General features: G+C 43.1%; 1 protein-coding gene across 3 annotated transcripts in view; it reads left to right on the plus strand.

Annotated features, from left to right (window-relative positions):
• Positions 1-22,574, plus strand: part of BRD1 (bromodomain containing 1) — a 110,207-nt gene that overhangs the window by 47,168 nt on the left and 40,465 nt on the right. For all 3 annotated transcript variants that reach the window (XM_075857214.1, XM_075857213.1, XM_075857215.1), the window contains exons 3-6: positions 16,552-16,708; positions 17,379-17,510; positions 18,659-18,787; positions 19,735-20,047. In XM_075857214.1, coding sequence (XP_075713329.1) covers positions 16,552-16,708; positions 17,379-17,510; positions 18,659-18,787; positions 19,735-20,047 — 731 coding nt within the window. The remainder of the gene's footprint in view (positions 1-16,551; positions 16,709-17,378; positions 17,511-18,658; positions 18,788-19,734; positions 20,048-22,574) is intronic.

Here is a 22,574-nt window from a genome sequence, read left to right on the forward strand (position 1 = left end):
AACAATCCCCCCCCCTCCTTTATCCTGGCTAGTGCTGGGAGAAACGAGGGGATTGAATGTTTAAACCTCCTACAATGTGTGCCGCCATTTTTTGAGCTAATGCACAGTGTAGTAGGCTTAGATAAATTGGTAATCACACACTAAAACACGAACATATACAAACATAACTTACCTGCTCCTGCCGCCGCCGCTCCCTCCTGTCCGTCTGCTCGCTCCGTCCGCTCGCTTCAGAACACATGTCCAGAAGCCGCGACCGGAAGTAGTCATCTTACTGTCCGGCCGCGGCTTCCGGTCCACAAGAAAATGGCGACGGATGTCGCTCGGCCAAAGACATTCCATTTGGACAGTGTTGGAACGGCGCATGCGCCGTTCCCACACAGACGGCGTACAGCATAGTGACTGGAACGGCTCCCGTTCGCATTCTCTATGGGGATGTATGTGCCGTATTCAATGTCTGTATGTGTCGTTAATCGACACATACAGAGATGAAAAAAAAAATGGCAGCCCCCATAGTGAAGAAAAAGTTAGAAAATAAAAAAAAAGTAAAACACAAATAAATAACTTATTTTTTGATAAAACACTAAAAGCAAATTGATATAATTTTTTTTTTTTTCACGACACCCTTCCTTTAATGCCTCGTGCACACGACTGTGTGCGCCGGCCAAGTCCTGTCAGTGATCCAAGGAAAGATAGGACATGTTCTGGATAAAGTGAATGGGTCCGTGAAGACTATCGGGTGCCACTCGGATGCCGTCAAAAACGGCCCGAGTGGCACAACGGTCGTGCGCATGAGGAGTTAATGTCCGTTGTGTGAATTTTTCCCGTGGTTACAATTCTGGTCTTTCGCGATCTATGCAAAACCACCACAAAAAGCAGGAAAGGCTCCACCGCTGTTATGCGTTGTTCCATGTATGTTTATGGTCCATTATTAACCCCTTCCCGCCCAATCACGTACATTTACGTGATTAAAGCCGGTGGCTTACCGCCTTTTCACGTAACTACGTCATGGAGATGAAGCTGGCTCAGGAGCTGAGCCAGCGACATCACCGCCGGATGACAGCTGTAACATACAGCTGTTACCCTGAGGTATCAGCCAGGACCGGAACTAGCATCCGATCCGGCCGATTAACCCCTCACATGCTGCGTTCAATAGAGATCGCAGCATGTGAGGAGTTTATAGCCACCGGCACCCCAACAACGTGATCGCTGGGTTGCCGGTGGCTGCAAAGGCGATCGGAGGGCTAATACTTACCTCCCGATCAGCCTGTAACGGAATCCTCCTATGCCCCGTCGTCGGCGGGGCCCAGGAGGCTTCCGGTACCATCGGCAAGATGGCGCCGGCTCAGCTTCCGGCTCAGAAGCTGAGCCTGCGTCATCAGCAGTGGGTGTCCACTGTATGTTACAGCGGACACCCCGATCTATCACCAGGAACCGGAGCTAGCTCCGATTCCTGGCATTAACCCCTTCGATGCAGCGATCCATTGTGATCGCTGCATCCTAGAGGTTTAGCAAATCGGCAGCCTTGCCATGCGATGGCAAGGCTGGCGACTGCTACTATGGCAACAGGAGCCCTAGCAATGGACTCCTGTCTGCCATTACGTAAGCTGATTAGGCCCCGCCCAGAGGCGGAGCCTGATCGGCTTGCTGTTAGTGAACAACTGAGAGTTCCAATACATTGCACTACATAGGTAGTGCAATGTATTAGAACATCAAACAAACATTTGGACATTCAAGTCCCCTAGTGGGACTAAAGAAAAGTGTAAAAAAAAGTGTAAAAAAAGTAAAAATAAAAGTTGTAAAACATACAATAAAAGTTTCAAGTAATAAAATAAAACACAATCGCCCTTTTTCCCTTATCAAGTCATTTATTATTGAAAAAAATAATAAAGCCATACATATTTGGTATCGCTGCGACCGTAACGACCTGAACTATAAAAATATTATGTTATTTATCCAGCGCAGTGAACGCCGTAAAAAAAACCCCTCAAAAACACTGCCATAATTACTGTTTTTTTGGTCACTGTCTTCCAAAAATTGAAATAAAAAGTGATCAAAAAGTCGCATGTATCCAAAAATGGTACCTATAAAATCTATACCTCGTCTCGCAAAAAACAAACCCTCACACCGCTCCATCGACGAAAAAATGTAAAAGTTATGGCTCTCACAACATCGCGACAGAAGAAATACATTCTCTTTCCAAAAGTTATTTTATTGTGCAAAAAGTTATAAAAAAGTTCTATAAATTAGGTATCGCCGGAATCGTACTGACCCGCAGAATAAAGGTAACATGTAGTTTATAACGTACGGTGAACGCTGTATATAAAAAAAACAAGCTATGGCAGAATTGCTGTTTTTTTGTCACCTTGCCTCCCAAAAAAAGGATAACAAGTGATCAAAAAGTCGCATGTACCCCAATATGGTACCAATAAAAGCTACAGCTCGTCCCGTAAAAAAAAGCCCTCATACCACTACGTCTATGAAAAAATAAAATAAGTTAAGGCTCCAATAATTCAGGAAAGAAAAATATCCAGTTGTGCCGGCCCGAGGGGAACAATTCTTCTGTTTCAAAAGGCGATGTTTCAAGGCACTAAAATTAGGGAACCAGGAAGGGGAGGGCCCAAACATATCTGCTGGAAGCGAGGGTGCCCGTATTATACCAGGACAACACTTTCCCGGCAAAATTCCCCAAACTGCAAAGGTGCAGAGTGTGGACCAAAAGGGGAATAAGGAAGGACGCCAGTTATCAGTGCGACACCGGCCTGTGCAGAAAGAATTGTGTCACAGCGTAACACTCGTCTATGGATCATTTTATTATATTTTTTCCTTATTATTATACCACCTGACTATGCCCCTGATGTACTCTGCCCAGCTCACATATGCCCCACATTATAAACGGAAACAACAGTGATACTCCAAACAAAACTATTACCAAGCAAATTCCACGCTCCAAAAGCCAAATGGCGCTCCCACCGATCTGAGCCCTACAGCATGCCCAAACAGCTGTTTATGTCCACATATATGGCATCGCCATACCCGGGAGAACCCTTTTAACAATTTTTGAGGTGTGTGTCCCCAGTGGCCCAAGCTGGGCACGACATATTTGACAATGAATTGGCATATCTAGGGCAAAATTTTAATTTGTACCTTCGGCAGCGCAATCATTTATGGAAAAGACACGGGTGAAAATGCTCACTACACCCCTTAATAAATGCCTTGAGGGGTGTAGTTTCCAAAATGGGGTCACTTCTCAGGGGTTTCTTTTATTTCACATCTGAGCCTCTGCAATTGTGAACCAATACTTTATATGTCGCCAAATTAGGCCTCAATTTTACATGGTACTCTTTCACTCCTGAGCCCTGTCCAGGCAAAAGATTAGGGCCACACGTAGGGTGCTTCTAAAACCGGGAAACACCGCATAAAAATTGAGAGCTGTCTTGTTATGGTGGCACAAGCCGGGCACCACATATTGGCGTATCTAAGGAAAAATTCCCATTTTCACTCTCCCACATCGTGTGCACACGAATTTCTGCAAAACACATGTGGGGTTAACATGCTCACTACACCCCTAGGTGAATACCTTGAGGGTGTTGTTTCCAAAATGGGGTCACTTCTGGGGGGGACTGTTTTGGTTCCACAGGGACTTTACAAATGCAACATAGCGACCAGAAACCAAATGCAGCAAAATCTGTACACCAAAAGCAAATGGCGCTCCTTCCCTTCTGAGCCCTGCCGTGTGTCTAAACAGCAGTTTATGACCACGCGTGGGGTATTGCCGTACTCCAGAGAAGTTGCTTTACAAATGTTGGGGTTCTTTTTTTCCTTTATTTGTTGAGAAAATTAAAAATTTTGAGCTAAAGCTACGTCTTATTGAAGAAAAAGGATTTTTTTTATTTTCACTGCCCAATTCTAATAAAATCTATGAAACACCTGTGGGGTCAAAATGCTCACTACACCCCTAGATGGATTCCTCAAGAGGTGTAGTTTTCTCAATGGAGTAATTTTTTTGGCGTTTTCACTGTTTTGGTCCCTTAGGGGCTTTGCAAATGCAACATGGCCTCCGCAAACCATTCCTGCTAAATTTGAGCTCCAAAAGCCAAATGGCGCTCTTTTCCTTTTAAGCCCTGCCGTGTGTCCAAACAGCTGTTTATTACCACATATGGGGTATTGTTTTACTCGGGAGAAATTGCTTTACAAATGTTGCGGTGCTTTTTCTCCTTTAGTCCTTGTGGAAATTAGAAAAATTAGCTAAACCTACATTTTCTTTGAAAGAATGTAGATTTTAATTTTCATGGCCTACTTCCAATAATTTCTGCAAAAAACCTGCGGGGTCAAAATGCTCACTAGACCCCTAGATAATTTCCTCAAGGGGTGTAGTTTCCCAAATGGGGCCACTTTTGGTGGATTTCCACTGTTTTAGCACCGAAAGAGCCCTTCAAACCTGACATGGTGCCTAAAATATTTTCTAATAAAAAGGAGGCCCAAAATACACTAGGTGCGCCTTTACTTCGGAGGTCGGTGCTTCAGTCCATTACCACACTAGGGCCACATGTGGAGTATTTCTAAAAACTGCAGAATCTGGGCAATAGATATTGAGTTGCGTTTCTCTGGTAAAAACTTCTGTGCTACAAAAAAAATTGATTAAAAATGAATTTCTGCAAAAAAAAAATGAAATTTGAAAATATCACCTCCACGTTGATTTAATTTCTGGGAAACATTTAAAGGGTTAAGAAACTTTCTAAATGCTGTTTTGAATACTTTGAGGGGTTTAGATTTTAAAATGGGGTGACTTTTTGGGGGTTTCTAATATATAAGGCCCTAAAAGCCGCTTCACAACTGAACTGGCCCCTGTAAAAATAGCCTTTTGAAATTTTCTTGAAAATGTGAGAAATGGCTGCTAAAGTTCTAAGCCTTGTGATGTCATAAAAAAATAAAAGGACGTTCAAAAAACGATGCAAATATAAAGTAGACATATGGGGGATGTTAATTAGCAACAATTTTGTGTGGTATAACTGCCTGTCTTACAAGCAGATACATTTACATTTAGAAAAATGCTAATTTTTGCAATTTTTCACACAATTTTGGTGTTTTTCACTGATAAATATTGAATTTATCGACCAAATTTTTCCACTATCATAAAGTCCAATGTCTCACGAGAAAACAATCTCAGAATCGCTTTGATGGGTAAAAGCATTCCGGAGTTATTACCACATAAAGTGAAATATGTCAGAATTAAAAAAATGGGTCTGGTCCTGAAGGCCAAAATGAGCTTGGTCCTGAAGGGGTTAAAGCACATGTCACTTTTTTGAACACTATTTGATAATGTGTAACTATCCACCTATTTTTAAATGTATATTAGGCTATAGGGTTCCATGATGCATCGAAACTTTGATACTGTTTCTATACCATGCATCCTCAAACGGTTCAATACCATTTCATGTATTTCGATACTAAGCTGTGCGGCCGCACACCTAAGTATAGTAATACGTGAATGCTGTTAGAGCAAAGCTGCGGCTGTGTAATACAGCCATTGCCCCACTCCTGAGTACTGACAAGCGCGCGCGGTCAGCTTGATGTGATGTGACTAGCGCTGCAGTAATGAGTTCCGGCAACGAAGACAGAACATGGCGGGCGCACTGCAAAACACCCCCATGTTCTGTTTTCAGTGCTTGCGCCGTCGCTCTTTAGTGCAGTGCCGGCCGCATCACCTCAGGCTGACCGCGCACACTTATTGTCAGGAGCGGGACAATGACTATATTACACAGCCGCAGCCCTGCTCCAACGTCAGAGATCCGAGAAATCTCTTCTCTCCGCCGCTATTCCCCTGAATGCTGCAATCAAAGCTGACCGCAGCATTGAAGGGGGATGCCCCTTGGATCGCATCACAGGGAATCCCTGTGACTCGATCAAGGGACATACCATATATGGGCAGACAGCCTGAAAATAAGAAAAAAAAAAGTAATGTTAAATTAAAAAATAAATAAAAATACACACATTTTTACAATCAACATTAAAATAAGTCTTAATACGTAAAATATACACATTCGGTATGGTCAAGACCGTAATAACACATTTATAGCGTCATTTATGATGTTTACGCTGCTATAAAAGAAACTGCTTTATTTCACTTATTAATGTGAGGCACGAGGTGTGATCAATTTTGAACCTCCATGTGCCTCACATTAATACAAATTAACCCCATCATGTACCTCACACATTAACCCAATATGACTGAGGAACATGATGGGGTTAATTACTATTAATGTGAGGCACATGGAGGTTCAAAATTCATCATCACACCACGCGCCTCACATCAGAAAATGTAAGAACTGTTTTCTTTTTGGTTTTTTTTTTATTGTTGGCAAAGTATCGTTTTGGTATCGAGTATCGCAATACTACATAAGGTATCAATATCAAAGTCCAAATTCTGGTATCGTGACAACCCTATTAGGATAAGTTCACACTTGCGTGGTATAATCCGTTACTCTGATACGCTTTTAGATCAGAATAAGGATAAAAACTGATTTTTAATTGCATCCGTTTGCGTCCATTATATTAGTCATCTGTTTGTTTGTTTTTGACAAACTTGGGGCTAAAAGTGCGGAGTACAGGCCTTTTTCTCCGTTAAAAAAAAAATAAAATCGGTCCAATTGATGGGTTATTTTTATCATTGGTGTCAATGTAAAACAGATACAAATGAAGTGCAATCCGTTTACAACAGTTATTTTGATTTCAACTGGATTTTTTTTCTTCAACTGACCATTTTTTTTATCCCTATTCTGATCTAAAAACAGATTATACAATGCAAGTGTGAACGATGGATGCACGGTGCATCGAAACTTCGATACTGTGCATCCCCAAACGGTTCGATACCGCTATTTCCTGTATTTCAATACTTAGCTGCGCAGCCGCACAGCTCAGTATAGTAACACATGAATGTATGAGAGCGGGGCTGCGGCTGCGTAATACAGTCATTGCCCCGCTCCTGAGTCCTGATAAGTGCGTGGAGTCAGCATGATGTGATGTGGCCAGCGCTGCACTAATGATCTGCGTCACCGAAGACAGAACATGGCGGGCGCACTACAAAACACCCCCATGTTCTGTCGTTAGTGCCTGAACCGCCGCTCATTAGTGCAGCGCCGGCCGCATCCCCTCATGCTGACTGCGCGTGCACTTCCTGTCAGGATTGGGGCAATGGCTGTATTACACAGCCGCAGCCCCGCTCTATAACGCCGGAGATCAGAGAAACCTCTCATCTCCGCCACTATTCCCCTGAATGCTGCGATCACAGCTGACTACAGCATTCAAGAGGAAGTGAGAAGGGGGGATGCCCATGGTTCACGTCACAGGGAATGCCTGTGACGCGATCGAGGGACATACCATATATGGGCAGACAGCCCAGGGTCTATTGAAGGAACCCAGGGCTGTCTTACCATATTTCCTGTTGTTAGGGCATACGGAGGTATGTCCTAACAGCCTGTGTGCTATCCGTCCACAGGTTAATGTACTGGCATATATCTGATATGTCAGTATATTAAAGTATAAAAATAAAGTAAAAACAAAGTATTGTTAAATTTAAAAAAAATACACATACACCTTTTTTACAATAAACCTTAAAATAAGTCTCAATACATAAAATACACACATTCAGTAATGGCGCGCACAACAATATTTTTGCATCATTTATGAGGTGTGCGCTGTAAAAAAATGAAATAAACACGGCTTTCATTCACTTATTAATGTGAGGCGCGAGGTGCGATGAATTTAACCTCCATGTTCCTCACATTTTTTTTTTTTTTTTTTTTAATATCTTTATTTTGTTCTACAGCAGTACAAAAAGGAAAAAAAATTACATTAATAGTAATTAACCCCATCATGTACCTCACACATTAACCCATTATGACTGAGAAACATGATGGGATTAATTACTATTAGGCCTCATTTACACGAGCGTGTGCGTTGTGCGCATGCCAAAAAACGCAGCGTTTTGCGTGCGCAAAAGGCACTTGACAGCTCCGTGTGTCATCAGTGTATGATGCGCGGCTGCGTGATTTTCGCGCAGCTGCCATCATAGAGATGAGGCTAGTCGACGTCAGTCACTGTCCAGGGTGCTGAAAGAGTTAACTGATCGGCAGTAACTCTTTCAGCACCCGCGACAGTAAGTTCCGATCACAATATACACCAACCTGTGAATCAAAAAAAGACGTTCATACTTACCAAGAAGTTCCTGCTTCCTCCAGTCCGGTTTCCCGGCCGTTGCCTTGGTGACGCGTCCCTCTCTTGTCATCCGGCCCCACCTCCCTGGATGACGTGGCAGTCCATGTGACCGCTGCAGCCTGTGATTGGCAGCAGCTGTCACTTGGACTGAATTGTCATCCCGGGAGGTCAGACTAGAGGAAGAAGACGTTCATGTATATTGTGATCGGAAGTCACTGTCCAGGGTGCTGAACCAGTTTAACTCTTTCAGCACCGTGGACAGTGACTGTCTCCTGACGTCGCGTACCGGAAAATTTTTTGCCGGGTTCGGACAAAACGAGTTCAGCCGAACCCGGTGAAGTTCGGTGCGCTCATCTCTAATTTGACACTCCGTTTGGATGTTTGTAAACAGAAAAGCACGTGGTGCTTTTCTGTTTACAATCAGTTTGACAGCTCTTGCGCGAATCACGCAGTTCGCACGGAAGTGCTTCCGTTCGGCATGCGTGGTTTTCACGCACCCATTGACTTCAATGGGTGCGTGATGCGCGAAAAACGCACGATTATAGAACATGTTGTGAGTTTTACGCAACGCACTCGCGCTGCGCAAAATTCACGCATTGTCTGCACTGCCCCATAGAGTAATATAGGTGCGTACGACACGCGTATATTACGCTCGTGTAAATGAGGCCTAAATGTCACATCAGAAAACAAAATAATTTTTTTATTTTTTTATTACTGTTGGCAAAGTATCGAAATTGCAATACTAAACGAAGTATCGGTATCGAAGTCCAAATTCTGGTATCGTGACATCCCTAGTGTGAACTTACCCTTACTTAAGAAGTTGGGTAACTTTTCAAATACAGTGCATTCGGCGCTGTACACGTTAAATGTAGGATTTGTTCGGTGTTTGGAACTTATGACCTTTTCAGTATGTATCAGTTAAATGGATTCCATATGAGTTTAAGGGTATGTGCACACGACCTATTTTCAGGCGTAATTCAGGCGTTTTACGCCTCGAATTACGCCTGAAATGACTGCTCCATAACGTCTGCAAACATCTGCCCGTTGCTTGCAATGGGTTTTACGATGGTCTGTTCAGACGAGGTGTAATTTTACGCGTCGCTGTCAAAAGGCGGCACTGCACTTCTTGGGACGTTTTTGGAGCTGTTTTTCATGGACTCCAATGAAAAACCGCTCCAATTCCGTCCGTAAAATACGCAGCGAAAAACGCGAATACTTGCAAAAAACATCTGAAATTCGGGAGGAGTTTTCACCTGAAAACAGCTCCGTAATTTCGGACGTAATTTGTGTTTGCGTGTGAACATACCCTAAGGGTGACTGATGCCACAGTCGGGAATCTATTTAATGGATACGTAATAAAAAGCTATTGAAAAGCTCATGTCGTTATTCGTTTAACAGATGACACAGACAAAAACGTAGACTCTGCCGGATGGAATAACGTATCCGCAATGCTATTCCATACTTTTTTTTTTTTTTTTGTGGTATACGAACGTATACCAAAGGACAATCTTTGGGCCTCTGTCTGATAATGGAGGCCTATGGACACTATTAGGCTATGTTCACACGGAGTATTTTGCAGGAGGAATATCTGCCTCAAAATTCCGTTTGGAACTTTGAGGCAGATTTTCCTCTCCCTGCACGCCGATTTTCGCGCCGTTTTTCGCCCGCGCCCATTGAGCGCCGCGGGCATAAAACACTGTGAAATACGCTTTCTCTGCCTCCCATTGAAGTCAATGGGAGGTCAGAGGCGTAAACGGCGGAAGATTGAAATCAATGGGAGGCGTTTTCGGGCCGTTTTTGCCGAGTTTTGCGACGCGGTTTCCGCGTCAAAAGACTCGGCAAAATACTCAGTGTGAACATAGCCTTAGTGTTTACACGCTGGACGGTTTCCGCTCCAAAAAGCTAGTCAAAATACTCTGTGTGAACAGGGCCTAAGGCTGGGTTCATACCGGGGTTTTTTTGCAGGCGAAATATTTGCCTCAAAATTCAGATTTTGCTCTGCCTGCACGCCGATTTTCACGGTGTTTTTTTGCCTGCGGTCATTGAACGCCACGGGCAAAAAACGCATCGAAATACGCTTTCTCTGCCTTGATGTCAATGGGAGGTCAGAAGCATAAACGCCCGAAGATAGGGCATGTTCCTTCTATTTCCCGTGAGACTGTTTTTCCGCTCGCGGGAAAAAACACCTCCGCCTCCCATTGAAATCAATGGGAGGCATTTTCGGCTGTTTTTTGGCGCGGTTTCCACATCAAAAAACTCAGTGTGAACTCCCCCTACTCTGTCTGCAGGGAAGCCGTGCACCATATTACCTTTGTGTCTGTAGACGTGGGAGAGAAGATGTTTGCATGCTTTTGCATTCCATCTAGGCCTATGCATTTACATCAGAAATGTCACAGTAAACAGTGGAGTTTATGAGCAGCAGATATTAAACATTTATCCCTGTACCCTGCGGAGCTCCGTCTACTACCCACCTCCAGGACAAGTGCTTATGATGAACCTTCTCTAGTCACTCTGCAGGGGACTGCCACACAATTTTTGTATTATTGGATCATGCTTTTAACCCCTTAATGACCGGGCCTGAAAAGACCTTAACCCCTTCTCGCCGCAGCCCTTTTTCAGATTTTCATTTTCGTTTTTTCCTCCCCTCCTTCCAAAAGCCATAACTTCTTTATTTTCCTGTCGATATGGTCCATTTATTTTGCCATATAATGTACTAGGAAACGGAAAAAAAATTGTTTGTGGGGTAGAAAATGGAAAAAACAGCGATTCCTCCATGGTTTTTTGTGCGCCATTTTTACGGACCTCACTGTGCAATTAAAACAACATGTTAACTTTATTCTGTGGGTCAATGCGATTACGGCGATATCAAATATATATTGTTTTTTCTATATTTTACTACTTTGACAAGTAAAAACCTAAGTGTAAAAAATAATTTATTTTGTGTCGCCAAATTCCGAGAGCCATAACTTTTTTATTTTTTCGATTAAGTGTTATGAGGCTTATTTTTTGCGGGATAAGCTGTTGTTTTTAATACTAACATTTTGGGGTACATGTGATGTTTTGATCACTTTTTTTTTTTTCTTGACTTTTTTAGATTAGGTGACTAAAAAATAGCGATTCTGGCGTTTACAACTTATTTTTTTTACAGCGTTAACCGTGCGGGTTAAATAATGATACATTGTAATAGTTCAGACTTTTACGGACGCAGGGATACAAATTATGTTGATTTTTTATTTATTTATTTTTTACTATGCTCTAGGGGGGAAAGTGGGAAAAGGTTGTTTTTTTTTTTAACTTGAATTTTTTTATTTTTTTTACATAAAAAAAACCAACCTTTTAACTAATTTTAACTTTTTTTTTTTTTTTTTAACCAGCTATCGTTAGATCGCTTGTACGATATACTGCAATACTAATGTATTGCAGAATATTGTGATTCTGACAGGCTTCTGTTAAGCCCTGCACAAAGATGGCGGACCTGGGGGCCTTCATTAGGCCCCCAGGTAGCCATAACAACCATCGCCCCACCACCCAGGATTACATTGCGGGGGGCGAGATGAGCTGTTAGAGGGGGTCGCCCCCCTCTTTCTAAAGATTGAAATGCTGCGGTCGCTATTGACCGCAGCATTTAACGAGTTAAACGAACGGGATCGCGCTCATTACTCTAAAGTGTCGGCTGTAACAAACAGCTGATACCGGCATCGTATGGAGCGGGTTTACGGCGTGCGCCCGTACTATACTTCCCCTACCCGACTTTTGCATATGGATACGTCAAATGTCGGGAAGGGGTTAATGACCAGCTAAATTTTTCTGTTTTTGCGCCTCTGCATTTCAGCAGCCATAACTTTTTTTATTTTTTTCATTGATGTGACTGTATGAGGCCTTGTTTTATGCGAGAGAAATAGTATTTTTTTTTCCTGCAGTTTGGGGGTAAATATAGGAAAAAGCGATTCTCTGCCTTGTTTTTCTTTATTTTTTATCCCGTTCATGTTTCACGCTAAATAAGTTGTTAAATTAATTCTTCAGGTTATTACGGTAGTGTAGATACCTAATATGTGTAGGTTTTTATGTAATGTGGGGGCAATCAAATTTTAGATTTTATGCAAAATAATAATTTTTGGGACATTTATTTATTTATTAATCCCTTTAAGGGATAACTTTACTTACAACTCTTATTTTTTACTTATAATCTATTAACATACTCCTGTATGCTAATACATTACACTGTGTCACTATGACACAGGCTTCTGTTAGGGCAGCATATAGTGTGCCCGAACAGCAGGCAACCGGAACAGACAGCCCTGGGGTCCTTTGTAGGTCTCCAGGGCTGACTGTAGAGGGATTCCCCGGTGTTTGATCGCATCACCGGAATTCCGGTGATGCAATCAAAGAGGGGAATTCCCTTGGATCATGCCGCGGTCACGTACCGTGGCAATCAGAGGGTTAAGCAGCTGGGGTTGGAATGTTTTTCGACCCCAGCTGTATTTAGCAGGCTGCTCTGAGATCAGGAGCTGTAAGTTACAGCTCCTGCTTAGAGGATGAGCGCTCACCAGGCTTATCTACAGCGATGCCAAAAGACGTTGTAGACTGGGGACCTGCACTGCCTGACGTCAAAAGACTGTGGCGGTCGGGAAGGAGTTAAAGCAACTGATACCAGTAGTAATTGGGAAATTAATCTTAATAATCTAATATATTTTTTATGCAACACGCATTATTAGCACGTGATGTGCAAATTTGCCGCACATATTTTCCTGCAGCAAATCCGCAGCCTGCTACAGTACCAACAAATCTCATCTAGGCGTTGCAGAACTTTTAAGCACATAAATTGGTGTGGATTTTAAAATCCGCAGCATGTCAATTTATCTTCCGTTTCAGTCTTTAGAATTGTATCTAACAAGTTTATTAAAAAAGAAAGCGCAGTAGATAATCCGCAATTTTTCTTCATCAAAATGTGAAATCTGAATCTAAAAAGGCATAAAAAATGCCAATATTAAAGGGGTTTTCCAGGCAATAAAAATTGATGGCCTAGCACCTGTTTTGAAGAGGCGCAGAGCTCGTACGACACGCATTTAGCGTCGATTCACCGGTATTTCAGCTTTTCCTCTCACTCACTTCAATGGGAGAAGGCTGCAATACCTGTGAATCGCCGCTAAATACGTTTCGACGATTCAGTGAGCAAGAAGAAATTAAGGAAAAGCAGCGCTCGTACGAGCCCTGTGGCCCATTCAAAACAGCTGATCTGCGGAGGGTCCTAGGAGCCGGGCCCTAACCCATCGACTATTGATGGCCTATCCCGAGGATAGGCCATCGATTGTTTTTTTTCACGGCGCTCAATGGCCGCTGGCGGAAAACACGGCAAACGCCATGCAGGCAGGTCAAAATCTGCCTCAAAATTCCAGACGGAATTTTGAGGCAGAATTTTTTTCCTGCAAAAAACTGTGCGAACAGGGCCTTAAGGTTCTTGAAAGTTTGTTTTAGCTTTTTTGCCAAAGTAAAAAATAAATTTATTGTAAGGCCCTATTCACACGGCAGGGTTTCCCGGCCGCGTCCCACGGCCGCGGTAGGAACATTAGACGTTAAATGGGGCTATTCACACGACCGTAAACCGGGCCGTCAAAAAAATGGGATATGCCCTATTTTTGTCCACGGCTCCCATAGAAGTCTATAGGGCCGGGTAATACACGGCCATCACTTGAATGTGTTCCGGGTGACGGCCGTGTCTTCCTTCGCTCACTCTCTCCTCACAGTGCAAAGTGCATGTGAGGAGGAGGGTATTTTTTTTGCTCCCTGTAGGAGTGGAATCCCCAATCCCCGGCCACAGCTTCGGCAACGCTGTGGCCGGCGATTGTGGATTCCGCTCCAGGACAAGTCCCTGACTTCACTGTCCATATATGGACATTGAAGTCCGGATATAGTGGGGCTATGTAAAAGGGTTCCGTGTGGCACTACCTATGGGGGTCTGTGTGGCACTACCTACGGGGGTCTGTGTGGCACTACCTACGGGGGTCTGTGTGGCATTACCTACGGGGGTCTGTGTGGCACTACCTACGGGGGTCTGTGTGGCACTACCTACGGGGGTCTGTGTGGCACTACCTACGGGGGTCTGTGTGGCACTACCTACGGGGGGGGGAGCTGTGTGGCACTACCTACGGGGGGGGGGGGGGGAGCTGTGTGGCACTACCTACGGGGGGGGGGGAGCTGTGTGGCACTACCTATGGGGGGGGGAGCTGTGTGGCACTACCTATGGGGGGGGGGGGGGAGCTGTGTGGCACTACCTACGGGGGGGGGGAGCTGTGTGGCACTACCTACGGGGGGGGGGGGGTGCTGTGTGGCACTACCTACGGGGGGGGAGCTGTGTGGCACTACCTACGGGGGGGGCGAGCTGTGTGGCACTATCTACAGAGTGAAGTGTGGCAAAAAATGTACAAATGAAATTCATCTGTTTTTAAAACGGACCGGGGAAAAAAACGGAAACACGGCCTGGAGCGGAAACCGAATGGATGCAAAACGTCAGAGAAAAACTGACCAAAACGGCCGTTTTTATTGGCCGTCACTCGGATCCTGTCGTGTGAAAAGAGCCTTAGAGGATTTCTCTGCAGAATGTAACATTGTCATATACTGGTAAATCAATAGTTGGAGTAATAGGTAGAGTTTGGTAAAGCAGAGAGATTGCTTTTGCTTGCAGAGCTATTGCCATTTTTGTACAGCGCTTGGCTATCTGTTAGTACCATAGAGTTAAGTAGAATGACATTGCACATATCTGTCGCTCAACCCAAGCTGGGGACACGTAACCCCCATTCTTGCGATCGGTGCTGGTCCCAGCAGTAAGTTTTCTTAGTGGGGGAAAACCCCTTTAAGTGGTAATTCTACTTTTCATTGATCTGTTGTAGTGACCCATAATTGTCTACTTTGACATTTTGGGGGTACACTGTTTGAGTTTTGGTTGAATGAAGACATTTATGGGGTGAATGCACTGACCATAAACTGTAGGCCAAATTTGTTCTTGGCAAAGTATAATATAGGAGCCGCCATGTGTTCTATATTCCTATCACACACTTTTGTCCAGAGCTGTGCATGTTTTCTGCGTCCCTTTTTTAGTTTTAATTTTTTCTTTACAATGCTGTGTGCCCACTTCCTGGCAATTGTGGCATTTCCCCATACAACATGGTCTAGGTCCTTGTCAGAGCTGCATGAATCAATGTAGTGGTTTCACCCGTTATTGTGGTGGTTTGTGCCACACTTTTCCCACCATATGTGAATTTTGGGTTTATTTCCTAACGCTATGTTAACACCTATGTTGAACCATTCCGTTCTGCTCCGTCAGAGGAGCAGAACAAGGGAATAATGGAACCAACCTACCGTCGGGCTGTCGGTGACTTTACCGGACACCATAGGGCAGAATGCTGCACTATTGTCCCCGGTAAACCATAACGGAGCCTCCTACGCAGATGTGAACATAGCCTTACTGGTGAGATGTCGTATGAGAGGGGTTTCAATGTGCAATAAGTACCTAATGTAAAGTGTTTATGGTAGAAGCAGGTGGGGAATCTTGGATGTCTCATGCTACTAAAGGGATTCATTGTGATTTCATTGTTTGGTCTTAATGGGTAACTAAATTTGCAAAAAACTTCTGACGTGTCATAATGAATGTCGGAAGCTTTGAATGTGGGGGTTTGAGCACTGAGACCCCCACCGATCACTAAAACTGAGCAGCAGAAGGGCTGGGGTGAGAGCTGCGCCGCTTAGGCTGGGTTCACACTGAGCTTTTTGCAGGCGGAAAATTTGCCTCGAAATTCCGTTGGAAGTTTGAGGCAGATTTTCCTCTGCCATTGAGCGCCGCGGGCATAAAACGCTGCGAAATACGCGTTCTCTGCCTCCCGTTGATGTCAGAGGTGTAACCGCACGAAGATAGGGCATGTCGCTTCTTTCTCCCGCAAGCCGGTTTTACCGCTCGCAGGAGAAATCCGCCTCCCATTGAAATCAATGGTAGGTATTTTAGGCGAGTTTTGCGGTGCGGTTTCCCCGTCCAAAAACCGTGTGAATCCAGCCTTAGTCTCTGATCGGCTTTTCTCGGAAATCCGAGGAATTGGTGTACAGGCTCTGAGAAAAGACCATCCGAAACGAATAGGCTCAGTGCTCAAACGAGCGCTCCTGCCTCTTCATTTTAGAGATGGGGGGGGGGGTTTCGTAGCTCAGACTCTCATAATCAAAGCTTCTGACATGTCAGTATGACACGTAAGAAGTCTTTTGCGAGTTTAGTTACCCATTAAAATATTTGTTATTGATAATGATCTATTGTGTTTATTTGTTTTTTTTAAATATATATGTATTCTCTTTTAGAATAAACAAAATAATAAACCAGGTATCAATTCAACGGAAAAAGCAGTTTGTTGAGCGGGTACAAAGTTACTGGCTACTAAAGAGACTCTCCAGAAATGGCATTCCTTTGCTGAGACGGCTACAGTCCAGTTTACAGTCCCAGAGACACATTCAACAGGTATGGGAATTTTTATTCTATCAATGAAAAGAGAAATCTGCAGACCTTCATTTGTCACTTCTCATACTGTCAATCGCCAACACACTTGTAGCAGCGGTTCACATTATTACAGCCTTCTCCCACTCAAGTGAATGGGCGAAGGCTGTAATACTGTGAACTGCCGCTACAAGGGTGTCGGCGATTCACAGCGTAAGCAGTAAAGGAAATGAAGGGGAAGCAGCATGGTGGCCCCTTAAAAACAGCTGATCGGCATGGGGGTGCCGGGAGTCGGACTGTGACTAATGCGATATTGATGGCCTATCCTGAGGATAGACCAGCAATTTCTTAGGTTGTGAAAACCCCTTTGAAAACGTGGTTGTGTTTTTTTTTGTTTTTTATCATTTGTTGCTATCCAGCTTTTAGCCAAATTGCAAAAAGAATGGAGAGAAAAGTGAAACCAGAGTAATGGCAAAAGGTTTGGAGGACATTCTTTTTTTTAGAAGGGGTTGGTTCTTTTATACAACCCCCTTCATATATCTGGTTAATGCCCAACTTCAACATTACCTGCCGTTTCGCTCGTCACCAGTATTTTATTATTTATGAACAATATTTAGGGCACAAACTGCGCATTTCATATCTCAAATGGTAGATTGTCAGGTATTTATTTTACATTTGTGTTCTTTTGTCTCAGAGAGAAGATGACGAGGAAGTCCAGTCCTTGAAAAAGAAGTTAAAATACTGGCAGCGGTTAAGGCATGACCTTGAAAGAGCGCGGTTACTTATTGAGCTTATCCGAAAACGGGAAAAGTTAAAACGTGAACAGGTGCTATTATTGTATTACCTATAGAATTCTACAAATAATTGCACATTCAGACTGGACTCACACTGCATGGCCACACACCCAGTATATCGTCTAAACGGTTTCATGAAGTCCCTTGCGCATGTGCTGGTGTTGACATGTATGTCAGTGCTGTTCTGTCTGCATGTCAGTACCAGTGTGTGCTTTTAGACACCTGCAAAGAAATGTGGGACTACACTATGATCTTTAGCAGTGGCCATTTTTTTTCTCCTCATTCTACCTCTGAAAGTTGTAAATTACTGAATTTGTCATCATTTTAATCCTGTACTTCCAAGATTTTTTTTCTCAATAGCTTTTTTTTTTTTTGAGAAATATTCATGTGGGAAGCATCGGGCCCGATGCAGGATGCTTCATTCATTGGCCCCATTAAATAAACAACTTTTTTATAAAAAGTAGCATAATTTTTGCCAATGTCCAAGTTAAAGCTTGGGTACTCTCTTGAGATGTTGTGACAGATTTGACTGCATTGTCTTCTTATAGATGTCACTGCTATTAAAGGAGTTAACTGGGACTTTTCCAAATCAGCAGCAGGGGATAGTGTTAAACTAGCAGATGCTCACCCCCTGATGGCCCAGCGCTGAGACCCCACTCTCCATGGCTCTGGTCCTGGAAGCTTCTGCATTGGTCATGTGCTGCTGCAGCCAATCGCTGGCCTCAGCGGTGGTGCTGCTATGAATGGCACGTAACCGCTACAGGAGCTTCCCGGACCAGATAACTTATTTAACTTTCACACTGGCTTAAAGGCCAAAGCTTTTTCTATGCAAGTGTTTGTGTGGAGTAGAATTCTTCATTTTTTTATTTTTTATTTTTTTTTGAATTATTTTTAAGAATATTTTTTTTTTTTTTTTATTTAAAAAAAAACATACAAAAACATTTTAAATGTATTTAAATCCTGGCCTGGCAGTAGGCTATCCACTTTTCACTCCAGTTTTACAAACTGGCTTACATGGTGCAAATGGCTTTAAATTCTGGCGCGAATGGTGGATCAATGTAACACAAGCAGACCAGACACTGTTTTAAAATTAAATGCACCAAAAAAATGCGCAAATACATTGATAAAAGTGGGACAGGGTGTTTATGGTTTATTGGAAATTCTTTATATGTTTTATCAGGTTAAAGTTGAACAGGTAGCCATGGAGCTTCAGTTGACACCACTGACTGTACTACTGCGATCACTGCTTGAACAGCTACAGGAGAAGGATCCAGCCCATATATTTGCTCAGCCTGTTAATCTTTCAGAGGTGAGTTTGATGGATTGTTTGTATAGATAAGAGTATGCAGCTTGTTTTACATCTAGTACTTGCTAGCTTAAAGGGAATGTGTTGCTAGAAATTGTAATTATTATTATTTTTTTTTCAGTTAAACAATTCGTATTTAAGTGATTACACATTGTTTTAATTTTTTCACAAGTCAGGAAATAAATTAGATTCAAATTTATAACATTTCCATGTGCTGGCCACTAGAGGGAACAGTTCCCAAAATTTCAGCATGGTCACTGTGGTAAAGCAACCTCATTGATTTATGCTGCAAATTTGGGGTGGACACACTCTCCTCTAGTGTCCTCACACAAACCCCCCTCCCTTCTTCTGGCTAGTGCCAGGAGAAGGAAGGGTTTGAATGTCTTCAAACCTCCTACACTGTGTGCCGCCATTTTCTGAGCGACTGCACAGTGTAGGAGGATTAGATACAGGGCTCAGCAGACAGTATCACACGAACATAATACACACATCACATACACGAACATAAATTACCTGCTCCTGCCTCCGCTGGTCTACACGTTTTGATCCGTGTGGGAGCGGTGCATGCGCCTTTCCAACACAAACGGCGCACGCTCCTGAGAATGGAACGGCTCCCGTTCGCATTCTCTATGGAGTTGTATGTGCCGTATTCCATCTCTGTATGTGTCATTAATCGACACAGAGATGAAAAATAAAAATGTCAGCCCCCATAGAGAAGTAAAAATAAGAACACCGTAAGAAGTAGAACATGAGAACACAAAGAAAATGTATGTTAATATCATATTAAAAGCAATATAATAATAATTAAAAAAAAAAAAATGATGACACCTTCCCTTTTTAAAGCATTGTATGTCCTATCCCGCTCTCACCTCTACTCCCAATCACCATTCTATGGAAAAATAGTATGTTTTGGATAATGCTTGATCTACCACGAAATTTTTTTGGTCAAGGTTCCTGACTATTTGGACCACATAAAACATCCCATGGACTTTTCTACCATGAAGAAACGGTTAGAGGAGCAGAGGTACAAAAATCTGAATGCGTTTGAAGAGGACTTTAATCTTATCATTGAGAACTGCATGAAGTATAATGCCAAGGACACAATGTTCTATCGTGCTGCCGTTCGGTTGAGAGATCAAGGCGGGGTTTTATTGAGGCAATCTAGACGAGATGCTAATGCCATTGGATTTGATGAAGAGGCAGGAATGCTTTTGCCAGAGCCACCAAAAATTGAACCGCCACCACAGTTTTCATGGGAAGATGGTAAGAAATTATTATTATTTTTTTTGTATTTCTAGACCTTTCCAGCATTTAGATTCTGTGGTCCACAAGCTGCAGTTTTTAAGTCTTTCACCTAGGATGGTATGTCTACATTGTACATATAGTGGATAATTTATGTGCAGTTGGGAGGGGAGACTTGCTGTGTATCGCCCTCTATTAGCAAGGCAGAAAGCCCTGCAAATAGCTGCTCCTGCTCTCGTGGACTCGGTGTGACTATATATTACATGGTTGCTCATTCATTTCAGTAGGTGATATATTTGTGGCCACCTAGGTTGTTACAGCTGGATGCCAGGGTTTTTAGCAGCTGGAACTGAGCAATCGGTTGGTTTTTGAGGAGTCGCCGTCCAGTTGGGACAACACCTTTTCGATGGGTTGTTCACTGTGAGCTCATTAAAGTAATGTCACTTTGAGAATATTGAAGGTAATGTTTCTTTTGAGAAGCGTTTAAATGGATTATCTGGGTTATTAAAATTGGTCTATCCTTTAGGTAGGCCATCAGTATTAGATCGGTGGGGGTCCAACTGTTGCCACTTGAATGGGACCATGGTGCAATACCTTTCACCTCCGCTACAAATGTAACGGTGCATGCAAGTATGAACGGAGAGGAAACCATGTAAACCATGACTAGTACAACAGCTGATCGGCGTGGTTGCCGACAGTCAGACCTCCACTTATCTAAACCTGGATAACCCCTTTTAAAAGATGTACTGTATATAACCTTTAATGTTTTATAAATGCTCCGGTCAGTTGAAAGCAAAGACCTTTTATTACAGCATGTGCCCACTTCTGCTTCTAACCCGTTTTATGTCACCTATTTGATGTAATCTATTGTGCCTCATGCATAACTATGCACGGAAAAAGTTAGTGTTGTTCATAGCAACTGCTCAGATTCCAGTGTTAATCTTTTCAGAGCAGGGTGAGTGTAATACAGACCCTTTATGTCCAAGCACTAGCAATTATTGGATGAATAGAGATGACGGTAATCATGACCAATCCTGCCATGCCGTTTGGCTCTCGCTTTGGTGGGCCCTGCTCGTCCTTTCAATTTTTTTAAAAGGCTTTTATTTTCCAATTTTCTCCGTACAAAAAAATAATCAATCCAAAACTAAATGGCATTTGACAGGGCACCATTACATATAGTATAATGCAGATAAATTGCATATAGGACATCACATTGATGCTTTAAAGCTGCAATTATTCAGGAGGACCAAGCTGCCACCATTCAGTGCCGAACAGTAAGAAACCAACCATTCACACTACATTCATGCAAATGCTCCAATTTTCCCAAACCATTCCCAACCCTGCTAGCGGTGTGTCTGCTCGCCCTTTTATAATGTAGACGGCCATTTATAAGAGTGGCCGCAAAGTAATGCCATGTTTCCCCTGCAGCGGTCAATGGGATATCTTGATTCTAAAAGGTTTGTTATGATAAGCCATGTTTTTCTAATCCTGTTCAACGCTGTTAAGACTAAGGGTCCTTTTACATTGCCCAATATGGCCTGTTTAAACGATCGTCAGTCGAAGAGGCAGCTCGTCGATCAGCGCTCGTCTGCTCCTTTCACAAGGAGCGATCGATAATTTAAGGGGGTGAATGATCATTACTACGATCATTCGTTGCCATACAATTCCATCATGTAGGCAGCACATCTCCCTGTTTACACGGAAATATGTGCGGCCGACTAGCGACCATTTTTATTGGCCGCATAAGCGAGCAGATCAAGCCAATGAATGAACGTTTGCTCCTTTATCGACTCATCCCGATTATTGCCCTGTGTAAACAGGGAAACGATCAGTGTTCAAATGAACGCTGGTTTAACCAATCACTGGCCCGTGTTAAAGGGTTATACAGGAGACTGAGTGCTACAACAGTAAATTTGTGCTCCAATTGCTGTGAAGATATACAATAAAATTAATAAGCACAGCACCCATTTAGAAATGGTCTACAGATGTGGACATGAATGTTAAAAAGAAGAATTTGCAGCCCATCGACAAGACAGTTGAGCTGTTATACCAAATAACACTGGTGCAAATGGGATGATGGCTCAGAAGAAAGAATACGGCAGACTCCTAGTTCATGATCTTGGTGCACCTTTCACCAACTTTTTCCTGCCCCAATGACTGACAGCTGCCAAAATATATGCCAGCATGTTGGCGGCCGTCAATTGGCGAGGGGAGCAGTAAATGCTCAGAAGCTTCTGAGATATTCACAATGAAAAATTCCTCTTGATATAATAGCTCATTGGACCAGTGAATATAATAAACTGCCTTTAATGAAGGCAGCATATTTTAATGACAGATCATCTTTAAAGGCCATCTGTGAACAAAAACAAAGATGCCGACCCATCCGTACATTGTGGAGTTGGCCATTCATTTGAATGGCTTGCATATAACGATACATATTCCTTGCAGCAGCCAGGGGTTTTCTACATGAGACAACCGCTTCAATTCTCTGTTTACACTAACATCCAGGTTCCCATTTCGAATGAATGCTATTGGCTTTAACCCCTTA

Source organism: Rhinoderma darwinii, chromosome 3 (genome assembly GCF_050947455.1).
Source record: "Rhinoderma darwinii isolate aRhiDar2 chromosome 3, aRhiDar2.hap1, whole genome shotgun sequence".
Lineage (NCBI taxonomy): Eukaryota > Metazoa > Chordata > Amphibia > Anura > Rhinodermatidae > Rhinoderma > Rhinoderma darwinii.